Here is a 13908-nt window from a genome sequence, read left to right as displayed (position 1 = left end):
ATCAAAGAAGATTTGACATAGGTAATATGACGGTTTCTAACAACATAAAAAAAGTCTAGTCAATATGGTCTCAAACTTCCTTATAAACTTACAATTTATAATAATTATAAATGTGTTATAACATATAAGAGGATAGAATGTATATAAGATGAATCTTATTTTCTTACAGAAATACTGTTGTAATGTCTAAGTTTCACAAAGATTTCTGACATCTAGTATTTTTATACTGACCATACACACACGCATTTTCTTACAACAAACCATGAATGTTGGTTATGCCTGAGTGATAAGAAATAAAAACTATTATTTTCTTTTTACTTATCTGAATTTTCTAGTTTAGTTGTAATAAAAATATTTTAATTCTATAAAAAAGAACTCTCAGTAATATTTTTATCTATCAATTTAATAAGAGAATATAATAAAAAATCACATATGTTGGTGAAGGAGCTTACATAGAGATACAGAGAGATATACAAGCACAGAATTAAACAAATAACCAACACAAATGGAGGAAAAGAAAAATAAGACACACACACACAGTATCTGAGGAAAAAAACAAAACAGAGGTCCTCTAGAGCAGGAGTCCCCAACCCCAAGTCGCAGACCGGTACGGGTCCGTGGCCTGTTAGGACCCAGGCCACACAGTAGGAGGTGAGCAGGAAGTGAGCAGTGGGCGAGCAAGTGAGCAAAGCTTCATCAGTCTGTGCAGCTGCTCCCCAGCACTAGCATCACCACCTCAGCTCCACCTCAGATCTTTAGGCATTAGATTCTCAGAGGAGCCCCGGTACCTGGACCCAAAAAGGTTGAGGATTGCTGTTCTAGAGGAAGGTCAGATGTTGAAGTAATCACTGTAGAGATGTTATAGAAGTATACAGAAAACTGAATAGATTAAAAACTATAAATAGCACTTTCTGAAAACTTCCTTTTCCTAGAATTTCAAAATCATAGCTGACTTTCTTTTTTACAGTGATGCTTTTAGAGGATAACGCTTTCAAAAAAGAGTATTGAGGCTTGATTTTGTTACTTAAAGCAAAAAAGTACACAAATGAATTCCATATTAATTATCTCAAAATCAAAATTTGAATAGTCATGTGCTATCTGAATTATATAATCAATACTTTCTACACAATGGCCTTGCATTTCAAATGAAAGTGGAAAATAAAGTAAAAAAAATAGACTCAGAGAAAAATGAGTATAATAAACCTGATGTGATACTTACTCAGCATTTTGATCTGTAGAGCTATGAACTGGTTTTCCCATTCTCTAGACCTCCTTTGATTAGGTAAAGCTGAATGATCTGAATTTAGTAATTTAAAATAGTTCTCCAGAATAGTACTGGTTTCCACTTGACGCTGGTCAGAGCTGCTCGTGAGAAGAATATGTACCACTTCTGTAAGGCACTTCAGAGTAAGTTCTACCTTCCTATCTACTTCTTCAGGATTTCCGCCCTCCCAGGAGTCACAATCTGCCAGAACTCTCATAAGAACTTCCATGGTGGCTGGAGAAATTGCTTGCAAAGCATTCCTCTGAAACATGAAAGAAAATAAAAATGAAATCCAAACCTAACTGAAGTTCTATATGTTTGCAAAAACAAAGAGAATTTAATAAATCTTCACACAACTTTTTATTTTAATAAATCAACATATAAAAAAATTTTAAAGATACTTTGCTAGTGTTTTATGCATGTCTTCATTTCCTCACTAACAGAATTCCGATTTTATTCAGATAGTAATCTGCCTACATAAAAAACTCACCACCCTCCCTTGCAGTTAGGAATAGCCATGGGATATAGTTCTGGTCAAGGATATATGTCAGCAGACTATGAAAAGGATATCATTTTACAAATAATAAGGAAAAGACAACCCTTTGCTCTTGGCCTTTTTACCTGTTTCCGGCCTGGTTGCTTAGAGCCACCTTTACATCACAAGGAAATAAACCCAAGAATTAAAGTATGCAGGCTACAGAGAGAATAGGAATATCAAAAGACCATAGTCCTTGATGATAACATTGAGCTGCTGTACCAGCCCAGAACTGTCTACATTTTCTTAAACAAGAATAAAAGACAAAACAAAACAAATAAAACCACTTTGATTTGGTTAAGCCTCTCTTAGGTTTTCTGCTGGTTATAGCAAATCCATCTCAAATAATATACATATATAAAAGGACTAGCATGGCTCTGAGTCTACAGACATATTTCTGAAATTCTAAGAGTGACTGAAGTGATCTACTAAACTTAAAAATAAATATATATTGCCTTAAATTGTTAAAAAGATAAATAATGAATAAAAAGACAGTCATGCAAAATCATATAAAAATAACAGCACTGAGGCCATTAGGATTTATTACCAACATTAATAAATAATATTGATATAACAAGTCCTATTATGGAAGAAACTGCTGATGGCCCATCCAACATCTATTTTCCTCTGCTTCCTTATTAACAGAATCCCTGATATTTTACTTGGCTACCAGAAATAAAGACTACATTTCCTAACTTCCCTTGCTGCTAACAGGGCTAAGGAAGCAAGTTTTAGCAAATTTTTTCTGGACGTATTTGCCCTTTCTATAGTCATCTGATGGAGTTCAGCAAATGAGATAAAGACTGTTTCAGTATTTCCTTTAAAGATAGTTGTCACATGCCATTTGTCTCCTTCTTCATCTCCCTATCCGCCTCTGTGCCTAAAATGCAGATATAATGGCCAGACACTAGAATCTATCTTGTAGCACAAGAAATAACAACAAATTGACATTCGGAAGGAACCTGAGTCCCTGAAGATCTTAGAGCCACCAGATTAACTCTGGATCGCTATTTTTTTTTTTTTAATGCAAGAAAAAAATAAACTTCCAAATCAAGCTGTTATGATTTTAGAATTTACTGCTACTTACAGGGCGTCATAAATCTGATATACCTGTTATTTACTTAGTTCTCATGAGTGCAGGTGCTTTAAATGCTTTATATATATTACGTGTTATTTGGTCCTTATGACAACCCTGTAAGTATTACTATTTCCATATTATAAATAAAGAAACTATAACACATATAGTTTATCCAAGGTCACAAAGCTACTTAGAGATGGACATGGAATTTAAACCTATGTCAGTCAGGCTCCAAAGCCCTTGCTCTTTACACAACACAAAACAAAACAAATATGCCAATGAAAAGCCCGGGCAAGACGCTTTGGAAAGGAAGACCAGTCATTAGACTTTTCCATTCTTTATGATAAGGCCATTCTTATGCCTTTAGATATTTCATTCATCCAAATATCCTAGTACCAATGCTATATTCAACAACACCTTCTGACTTCAATACAGCTGTAACTATAGCTATAATCTGATTATAAGGATTTTGAATGTTTTCAGTACACAAAATAATAAACTGGCTTTCTAGTATCTACTTGCTTTCCATCTGAGTTTTAATTACTGGAAGTCTCTCAGGGCTTGATCATCCGTGGGCCCAAACAAGTCTCTGTGTGTTCAAAAGGGAATGGGATCAAATAAGCTTCTCTATTAGTTAAAAACAAGGTCATTCTCAATTTTACTCACATATACATATTAATTTTTATTTAGTAGTGGAGGAATGATGGAAATGGGAAGATACTGAGGCAAACAAAGGATATCACTTAAATAAAGGCAAATGACAAAGCAAACTAAAAAATACAATTTTGGTCACCATCTTACTCTTCTATTAGAGTGAAGAGAAGACAGCAAGGCAGCCCACCAAGAAACTCTGTGATTTTGTCACCAACAGAAATCATATACATTTTCATATATTATAGTTGTTGTATCGTAAAACATTTATGCTCATCTCTTCTTGAAATTACATTAGTTACTAAACTTGCCGGTATATACTTTTATTTCATGTGTTATAAAGAAGCATGTATTATTACGTCACAAATTTGTTTTATTAATATTTTAGTATCTGCATTTCAATAAATTAGTTTTGTGATCTTATATGTTTTATTTTAGGCATTCAAAAACATTCTGACAAGGGGCATTCTCCAACTGCCAAAGTGGTATGTGATACAAAAAATGTTAAGAAACTTCTACTAAACTCTGTAGTTAAAGAAAACACATAGAATGTTCTTTCTGAACTATAATCCTGTTTTCAACTAGTAATTATACTCAAAGTTTACCACAGAGAGCTTTTAAGATGTTCAATTTAAAAAAAAAAAAAACCAGAATTTTTTTCTTAAGAGTTTGTTAAAAACCTTTATATGCATTTAGTCATTATATGTAGATAGAGGAGTGACTAAATTCATGTCTTAGGAAATCAAACTGCTAGAGCTTGACTTTATCAAGTGGACTAATAGGGCTGACTATCCTCTGTACTCTAAAGCAGAAACTACTATAGGAGTTGAAAGTCAATATAACTAAGAACATATAATACCAAAAATTGTTAAATCTGGTTATGCATTCACTTTACTTTTAGTGCTAATATTATTAGGTTTCTTGGAAGTTAATAAATGAAAGAAATAAGTAGATTAGTTTTAAGCAAGATATAAACTTAGAAAAATATTCATATGCTTTATGAAATTACAAAAAGACAAAGAATATATTAAATAATCCATGGAAACCTCTTTTGCACTATTAACTATTATTTTATATATTAACATTCAACACTTTCCTCACCTGACCACCAGCTATAATGGCTCCAAAGAGATGCAATAAGCAACACTTAAGGCTTTCCTTGAGATGTTCACTTTCCTGAAAACACTCTGTGAATATAATACACAAACAAACAAATAAGACTTTTCTTTCGCAGTATGATTTATGTTTAAGGGATGTCTGACACTGAAACATTAAGAAACATTAAGAAAAGGTTAAAATCTTTAAAAGGCAAGGTTGATATGTATTTTTTCAAAGGAAAGAAAAAGAAATCATTTGTCTGGTAGTATTTTAAACGCTTTATTTATGTTATCAAATTTAATTCTCATAACACTTCATATGAGGATATTTTGTCCCCATTTATAAATGAATGTATGGAAGGTCAGAATTTAATATCTTGCCTAAAATCACAGGGCTACTAAATAACACCAAAATCAAAGTAAGAAAAATTGGAGCTATTACTTACGATAAAAGAAAGGGACAAACTCCACAGTCAGAGAAGCTGGTTTATATTTCTGTCTGCTCTTTTCCACCGTACTAATGATTCGTCTATGATTAAAAAAGAGTTAATACCAAATTATATCATAGGCATGTAGAGATGGCACAATTACAAAAATAATTATAAAAGAAATTTAATATTTTACATTTGATTTGTGTACTGAATAATACATCTTCAGGACTGACAATCTTAAAAGGAAGTCTAGCCAATAAGCTAATGCTCACCAATGAAAGAGTTTCTTCTTTTGAAGTGAGCAAAAGTTTTAAATGCTTAATGATGAAACAGAGCAGTCCAAGTTAAGTCTCAAAACTCGAAACAGAAAAAGGAACTAGCCATTTAAAATTTCCAATCTACAAAAGAACTTGTTCAGCAGTACTGTTAATCTGATACTTAAGGTAGTAGCTTATTACTACAGTGCAAGTGAAATTCATCAGAAATCAGGCTACTTTGTGCCATTTTCTGAAATTTTATCTGGACACAAAGAGTCCACACTACTGGCTTCTTCCACCTTAAAGATACAACTTCAGTATAAGCTGGGATTATTTTTGTTTTTTAATTCCAGTAGTTTTGAGAGCTGAAATATTTCCAAAGACTTTTATAAAGCCAACACAAATAGCATGTACTTTTACCAACATTTCAATTCAACACAAAATGAGTCTCTTAGATGGACATGGTAGTGTGGGGAATTGGGGATTAAAGGCTATTGTAATAATGATACATCCAACAGGTAGACTGCTAAAAAAGTTTTTAAAAAACATATTTTTTATGCCCTGAAAAATCTCTTAACATTGATAGATAAAACCAACAAAAAATGGAACAACCACATAGAAATTCTATACACCTAAATATGATCTACTGATAAAGTGCTGAATTAAGACATCTTCTTCTTAACAACTATAACTGAGATACTGAAATTACTTTTCTTACAATTATTCAAAGCCAGAAAGAAAAGCCAGTTGACTATAGAATAAGCCAAATAGCATAGGCACAGCTGGACTCCCTAATTACAGAATAAAGAATTTTAAGATCCAGATCTAAGATCCAGATTCACTAGAAATCATCAGACACCATTTACTACTGCAGTGTCTTCCAGATCGGACTACTTCCATTGTGTAGAAGGCATAAGAATTACCACATTTTATCTTAATTTTAATCTCAAGCATAACATCCTAGGATATTATTGGATCTTCCTCTTAATACCATTATCAAAGTTTTTTTGTCCTTACAACAATACAAATATTACTGATGTTTGAAATAAAACATTTAGTTACATCTTTAAAAAAATTCAGTCATGTGGTAGAAAAATTAATTTAAAAAAAATGAAATTTGATTTATATTTCAGTTACATCTTTCCACAAGATGATTTACATTTTGCACACTTATTATCAATTAAGGTATTAATATAGATAGGATATATCCTATCCAAACAGCCTATGCTACAAACAATAAACATTCTCACTTGAAAATGTACTTTCAATTTGTGACTGACTCATTCTAAAGGCTCTGTATTAGAAGTAACATATGAACATAATTTCCATTGTAAGTGTTAGAAAATTTAATATGCTAACATAAATAAAAAGGGTGAAAACTATTATAAAACAAATATTAAAGCACAAGTAGTATTATTATATGTTTTCAATAGGTTGATACAGAACAGCTAATAATTAACTTAGTCTTATACCATTTTTAGAACATGACATACTTGGTTGCTACACTATTATCTGATACTAGGGCCAAGCACCTAAGATTTAGCAGATGCTAATACATATCAACAGCTCTCTGAGAGGTCTGCAAAAGATCTGTCTACATCTCAGTTTTCTAAGATCATGTTCCCCCAATTTTTCTGTGCTTATTTTTTTATAATCTCATCATGCCTAGGACATAACCATTTTCCTAATTTTTAAATTTTTATCTGGAAATAAGTTCAAATGCTTGCAAAAGTTGAAAGAATAAAAATAACACAATTTCAAATATAGTTTACCTAGGTTCATTGTTAAAATTTTATCCCAAATGCTTTATCATTTACTCACTCTCTCCCTATGTATATAGTACGTATATATTTATAAATGCACATGTTCAGACATACAATATTTGCCAGAATATTTAAGGAGAAATTATGTATATTCTGGCCTTTTAACTCTAAACACATTAGTGAATACTTTCTAAGAACAGGAATATTGTCTTAAATAACAGCACAGTGTAGTTATAAATTTTAATACATTTAACATTAATATATTTATCTAATCTACTATTCCTAATCCAGTTTTGTAAACTGACCCAATAGCGTCCTTTATAGCAGAGGTCCCCAAACCCCAGAGCCACAGACTGGTAATGCTAGGAATGGGGCCACACAGCGGCAGGTGAGCGGCAGGCAAGCAAGTGAAGCTACATCTGTATTTGCAGCCACTTCCCAGCGCCAACATCACCATCTCAGCTCCATCTCAGATCATCAGGCATTAAATTCTCATAGGAGCACAAAATTCTCATAGGAGCACTGGTCCCTGGAGCCACAAAGGTTGGGGATCGCTGCTACAGTATCCCCCAACACCCTACCCCCATACAGCTGTCCAGGGTCAGATATTGCATTTAGTTGCCATGTCTCTTTAAGCCTCCTTTAATCTGAAATATTTCTACAGCCTTTCTTTATGACACTTTTAAAGAATGCTGACCCCACTCCCTTTTATTTAGTAAAATGTTCACTTTGGGTTTGCTTGATGTTTCCATACAATTAGATTCAGATTACTCATTCTTGGCTGGTATACTATAAAAGCAATGATGTGTCCTTCTTTGAATGGCACAGTTGGAGGCACAAATGTTCACCTGCTTCACACTGATGATGTTAATTTTGATCATCCAGTCAATATACTATTAGTAATGTATAAAAGTTGCTAATTTTTCCTTTGCAACAAATATGTAATCTGTGGGGAAACATTTTAAACCATGCAAAATCACGGCCCTTATCAAAATTTCTGCCTAAATTAGCACCTTGATCCATATCTTTCCCATGATCTGTGCAAAATGCTGATTTTTTTCCCCAACACTAGCATCCCCTGTATAATTACTAACTGACATTTGGCCTTCTACTATAAGCATAAGCCCCCTCTTCTCCCTTTTCTTTCCTCCTTCTCCTCCTTCCCCTCCCCTCCCCTCCCTTCCTCTCCCCTCCTTTCTTTCTTCCTTTCCTTTCCTTTTTCCTTTCCTTTCCTCTTTCTTTCTTTCTTTTTTTTTTTCTTTCTTTCTTTCTTTTTATTTTTTTCTTTCTTTCTTTCTTTCTATCTTTCTATCTATCTATCTACCTACCTACCTACCTACCTGTCTGTCTATCTATCTGCCTGCCTATCTATTTATCTATCTATCTATCTATCTATCTATCTATCTATCTATCATCACTGGTATAGACTTATAAATTCCTTTTTTCCCCCCAATAATTTCTAATTCTTTACTGTAATTAATTATTTTCATGCATACTTTATTCCAGGTTTGACCAGGTGGAGCCTATATTAAGGGCATAACTTCATATAATTAAATAATTTTTCTCTCTGAGTAGACGAGTCCTACGAACTTGCACTGGGCACAAAGTAGGAACTCAATAAATTTATTTTCAAATAAATGCTTGAATGAGTAAATCATTTTCAGTGAAGATTTCTCTCCCTATACTTTAGTTCTACTTGAGGAAATCTCTCTAAATATGTGAGATTCTACAAAGAGAATTCAGCTAACATATTAATCAAATCTATTAATTAAATCAAATTACATATAGAGATATGTAAACATCCATTTGTTTCATCAAACAAGAAATTTTTAAAGGCTCTGTATTTGGAATTACGTTAATTTTAATTAAATCTGTTTAATCTGTTTTACCTGTTTTGGTAAGCAACAAGCGCAAACAATAAATAAGAAAAAATATACATTCCAAATTTCCATTTAACTTCAGAGCCAGATTAATATATAAGGTATAAGTTATTGCTAGAAAGACCTTGTACAGGTGTTCCATGACCTATAGATTGCTAACTACATTATTTATTTGCATTGTTTTATTTCCCTATCAAAAAAGCCAAAGGAACCCAATTCTAAATCCCTGCTTTACTGTTTACCTCTGAAGCAACTGTTACTATTATCAGCAAAATTGTTATGTCTATTAGAGAGAATACATGGACATCTTCCAGCATAATTCCTGGCATACATATTGCACACATTCACGAAATGCCACTACTCATTCTTCTACTCCTTGTTCCTCTTCCTGATGTCATCTTACATATGCAGAATTCTCTTTCTATAGTATATTTAAATTTTTCTTGTTTTTAGCTCTCAAAAGTTGTTCTCGCTTTCAATTACCAATTTTTGTCTTAATTTGCTCTCAGGTGTATCTTTTTATATCTTCTCTCCTCTCATTTTAAAATTCATTTTGCTCTTATTAAGGATTCCTTTAAAAGCCTCTGTCATTTTCAGTCTGATCTTATGTTCTCCTCCTGTATATATTTTACTATGTAAAAGAAAACTGTCATAGTTTCAAATTTAAAGTGTTATCTTAGAGTTGCCATTACTGACAAGTTTAAGGTGGACGCTGAGGAAGTAGCAAGAGTGAGAAGAAGAGACATAATATCCTTAAGTACTCCCTGGAATAAATGTCAAAATAGAGAGAACACTAACTAGTTGAGAACCAAAGTGCTAAATATGTAGAAAGGCTACAAAAGGAACACTGTTATGTGCCTCTTTGAATCTTAAGCAGTCCTGAGCAGTGCACGGGCAAAGCAGTGACAGTGCTGTTTGCCAATTACTTCCATAACTACCTTTCTAGTCATAAGATAGAACTAACTTCTTGGCCTCACTGGGGTAGATGAAGACATGATTAGTCTGGACAGTAAGTTCTGAATGAAAATGATATGTCATGTGTCATGACAAGAACATTAAATTGCCAATGTGAGACATTTCAGAGCTTTCTTTTCTCACTAACAAGGTTTAACTAGCAAAACCTTATATGCTGTGCTGTCAGCTTGAGATCTTGAGTGACTGGCAATTAGAGGCTACAAGCCAACCAGTTAGATAGGCAACATAAACAAGAAATAAACTTTTGTTATTCTAACTCCTTACTGTCACTGCAGCATAATCTATCTTACCCTGACTGATAAAACAGCTTTCTCAAGGAAAATTCAAAGCACTGTCTCCCTGGGAAAAGAGACATATTAAAGCTCAATAGAAAAGAAAGTATTCAGAACGTCATTAATACCTTACTATTAATAAACAGTCAAGAAAAGTATTATGATAGTGTAATGGTTAATCTTATGTGTCAAGTTGGAGGGTGTTTTTGGATGAGATTAACATTTAAATTGGTAAACTCTGGATAAGGAAGATTGTCCTCCAGAAAGTACCTCATCCAATCAGTTGAGAATCTGAGTAAAGAAAAAGACTGGCCTCTCCAAGCAAGGGGGAATTAATTTTCCAGCAGACTGCCTTCAGACTTCATCTGTATCAACAGTTCTGGGTCTCCACCTTGACTGCCTTTGGATGAGAATGCAACATTGGCTCTCTACCAGTTTTCAGAATGTAACTGCATCATGGACTTTCCTGGGGCACAAGCCTGTCAGTCCACATTGCAGAATTGAATTGCCAGCCTCTAAATCACATGAGGCAATTGCTTATAATAAACTCTTTCTGAACACAAACAGACACACTCTACTGGTTCTGTTGCTATGGAGAACCCTAATAAAGACAACTTCTCTCAAGGCAAAAAGGAAAGCAAATGTATAAATAAGCAGATAAGATTGTTATATGTAATAACTGGAGTATCTGTTCCTGTTATTCCACTTCTTCTTGCTTTAACAAAGGATGCATTATGTCAACAAAATATCACTACATAGAACATAAACAACAATTACTATATAGTCTAGATAAGTATATTTATTTAAAAATATATCAATTCTTCACCTGGTTATTCATGCTGGCTATTCAAAATGGGGTATACTACCCTAAAACCCTAAAAAGCCTATAAAAACCACGTATTTCAGTAATATTGCAGAAAGCAGAAATTATTTATAAGTGGGTTAGGTTAAATCGAAAATGAAAATGGAAAAATCTTGAGATTGAAAGTATAGCAGATTTTGGAAACCTAAAAAGAGGCCCAATTGTGGGTGATGATACCAATCTTCCTATTCTTTATCCACAGCTAAAAAAGACATATGAGTTTAAAACTCTTTTCTTTGAACTCTGCACTGGTAATTATGCTATTGTTACTAACCTCTGAACCCATCATCCTATATTTTATCTGCTTCGTGATACTGGGAGAGGTGCTCTGCAAACTATACTTATCTCTTTCCAGCTACCCCACTGTTGGGTTCACCAATAGTGGGTACTAAAAGGAGCCTGAAAGATTGAAAGAGCAAAAAAGGAATTGATTCTTTATTTCTTATTTTTTACCAGACAACAGTTCTTAATTGTAGTATTTGTAGTTGGTTCCTGTCTTCAGCTTATTTTTGGTAATCTCAGAACCAGCCTCTTTAGGGCTGCTCAGCAATACCCACATCAGCTAAACAAGGCTCCTTCCTCAGAGGTCCAAGCCCAGCACAATAGGACTTCTTCTCCAAACCTCTAGTTTCTGATAATTCCAATCTCTTCCCTTTGTTCCCATAGCCCTAGGGAAGTAGCTGCTTCCTGAAGTTACTGTTCATACTATGTCAGTGTCCCCCTCTGTTTTTCCAATTCTCTAATACCTATTTAACAATTTTCTTGTATTATATTCTATCTTTTAAAATACTAGTATGATTTCTGTATTCCTGACTTGACCCTGATTGACACAAGCTCCACAATTAAAAATAAAGACAAAATATTGTTAAAAAATCATTTCCAAATTATGAAATATGCTTTAAAAACAGAGAACTTTCCTTGAAGAATATATAATCTCTACTTGAGGCTACTGTGCTTTGACATTTTCCTATCTGATTGTTATCATTCAACTGCATTACAAAATAAAAGTTCTGGAAGTGGCATTTATCATGAATTCATTACCTAGAACATAGTTCTCTACCTCAGAGACAGAGATAAGGGTTGTCTTATACACATCTTACCAACTGTTTTCATAGAGAAATAGACCTGCTTTGAAAAATTGCACATATTATGACATTCAGGTTTTGAATGAAAAATTAGGATTTATAAGACATACCCTGAAATTCTATGCCTCCAATTCCGATATGGATCATATAAACTTTCACAAAATGCTAATGCATGGATCACAAATTCTTCGATAGATGTCTGATCTGCCAATTCCTTCTCTTTTTTTTTGCTTTTTAACTGAGAACAAAGTTAATCATAAAATTATATTTAGTTAAAAATATTAAACTATATATAACATTCTTACCTACATTAAAGGACTACATGTTTCATTCATCATCTAATAATAAACACTGTCATTCAAATAAGCCTACGTTCCGTTCTAGTCTAAAGGTAGTTGATTAATCATATGGACTAACTCTAGCCTCTCGAATTTTATATATTTTCTAGGAAGGGATTCCAATGAATCACCAAACATCTTTCCAAAACTGAATATCTTTTCAATAAGAGATAGTTGATGAATAAATAATAAATACATAAAACAACAAACTATCATTTTAAAGCCATTTATAAAACACTTTAATTTTTTAATTAAAACAAAATGTTAATTGCTTCTCTACTTTTAAATAATATATGTGAGATATCTGAAGTATATTGTACCAATATTTTTAATTCTATACCCAATTACTGTCTGTCATCTAAAAACATTTAACTTTATTAACTATATTTTAAAAAGTAAAGCCTAGTTACTCTCAGTAAAGCAACAAAAAGGAATATATTAATTCACACGTACTTGCTGAATATAGAGTGTTGTCATAGTGATGACATGATTGATATAAGAGCAAGTCCCAATTTCTTCTACATTAGACAGATTTCTGTGAAAAAAAGAACACATGCATATTTATTATGTATGAATAGTGAGAAAAAAATATGCTCATTTAGATTGAATTTTGAAAATACATGTTGGCAAATGAAATACAAATGACAGTTATTAGTTTAAAATCAATAGTTACGTAACTGCATTCTCATTGAAAATATGAAACACAATTCAAGCTCTATTTATACACTATAAACAGAGAAGATATATAAGACATACATGCTGATTAGCATTTATTTATCATAGAAAAATTGGAAAATATCACAAAGTAGAAACAGAAGAGAAAAAAATCAGAATATTCTTAGGGGTTTGGAGAAACATGGCGGAGTCAGAGACGTCTTCAAGTCTCTCTCCTTGAAACAACAATAAGCTGAACATCTAAAACTCAACAAAAAACACTCAAGCTGCATACTAGCACGTCTGAGCATAGGATCTGCACACAAGAGCTACAAAGCGACAGTAATCAAAACGGCATGGTATTGGCAGCAAAACAGACACAGACCAGTGGAACAGAATCGAGACCCAGAAGTAAACCCACATTTATATGGGCAAATAATTTTCAACAAAAAGCTGAAAACATACAGTGGAGAAAGGAAAGCTTCTTCAATAAATGGTGCTGGGAAAACTGGAAAGCCACCTGCAAAAAAATGAAACTAGACTGTTGTCTATCACCATACACCAAAATTAACTCAAAATGGATTAAGGACCTGAATAAAAGACCTGAAACAATAAAATGCATAGAAGAAAACATAGGAACGAAACTCAAGGACCTTAGACTTAAAGAGGATTTTATGAATTTGACCTCTAAGGCAAGGGAAGTAAAAGCAAAAATAAATGAATGGGACTTCATTGAACTAAAAAGCTTCTGCTCAGCAAAAGAAAC

At 33.0% G+C, this 13908-nt stretch overlaps 1 protein-coding gene across 12 annotated transcripts in view; it reads right to left on the bottom strand.

Annotated features, from left to right (window-relative positions):
• The window catches only part of NBEAL1 (neurobeachin like 1), a 129123-nt gene that overhangs the window by 95993 nt on the left and 19222 nt on the right, over positions 1–13908 (bottom strand). For all 12 annotated transcript variants that reach the window (XM_025039263.1, XM_015596596.2, XM_015596597.2 and 9 more), the window contains 5 exons: positions 12942–13023; positions 12261–12388; positions 5072–5154; positions 4630–4715; positions 1220–1526 (listed from right to left, as the gene is read on the bottom strand). In XM_025039263.1, coding sequence (XP_024895031.1) covers positions 1220–1526; positions 4630–4715; positions 5072–5154; positions 12261–12388; positions 12942–13023 — 686 coding nt within the window. The remainder of the gene's footprint in view (positions 1–1219; positions 1527–4629; positions 4716–5071; positions 5155–12260; positions 12389–12941; positions 13024–13908) is intronic.

The sequence above is a fragment of the Pteropus alecto genome, unplaced genomic scaffold (assembly GCF_000325575.1).
Source record: "Pteropus alecto unplaced genomic scaffold, ASM32557v1 scaffold3, whole genome shotgun sequence".
NCBI classification, from domain to species: Eukaryota; Metazoa; Chordata; class Mammalia; order Chiroptera; family Pteropodidae; genus Pteropus; species Pteropus alecto.
This window is presented reverse-complemented; position numbering and strand designations above follow the sequence as displayed.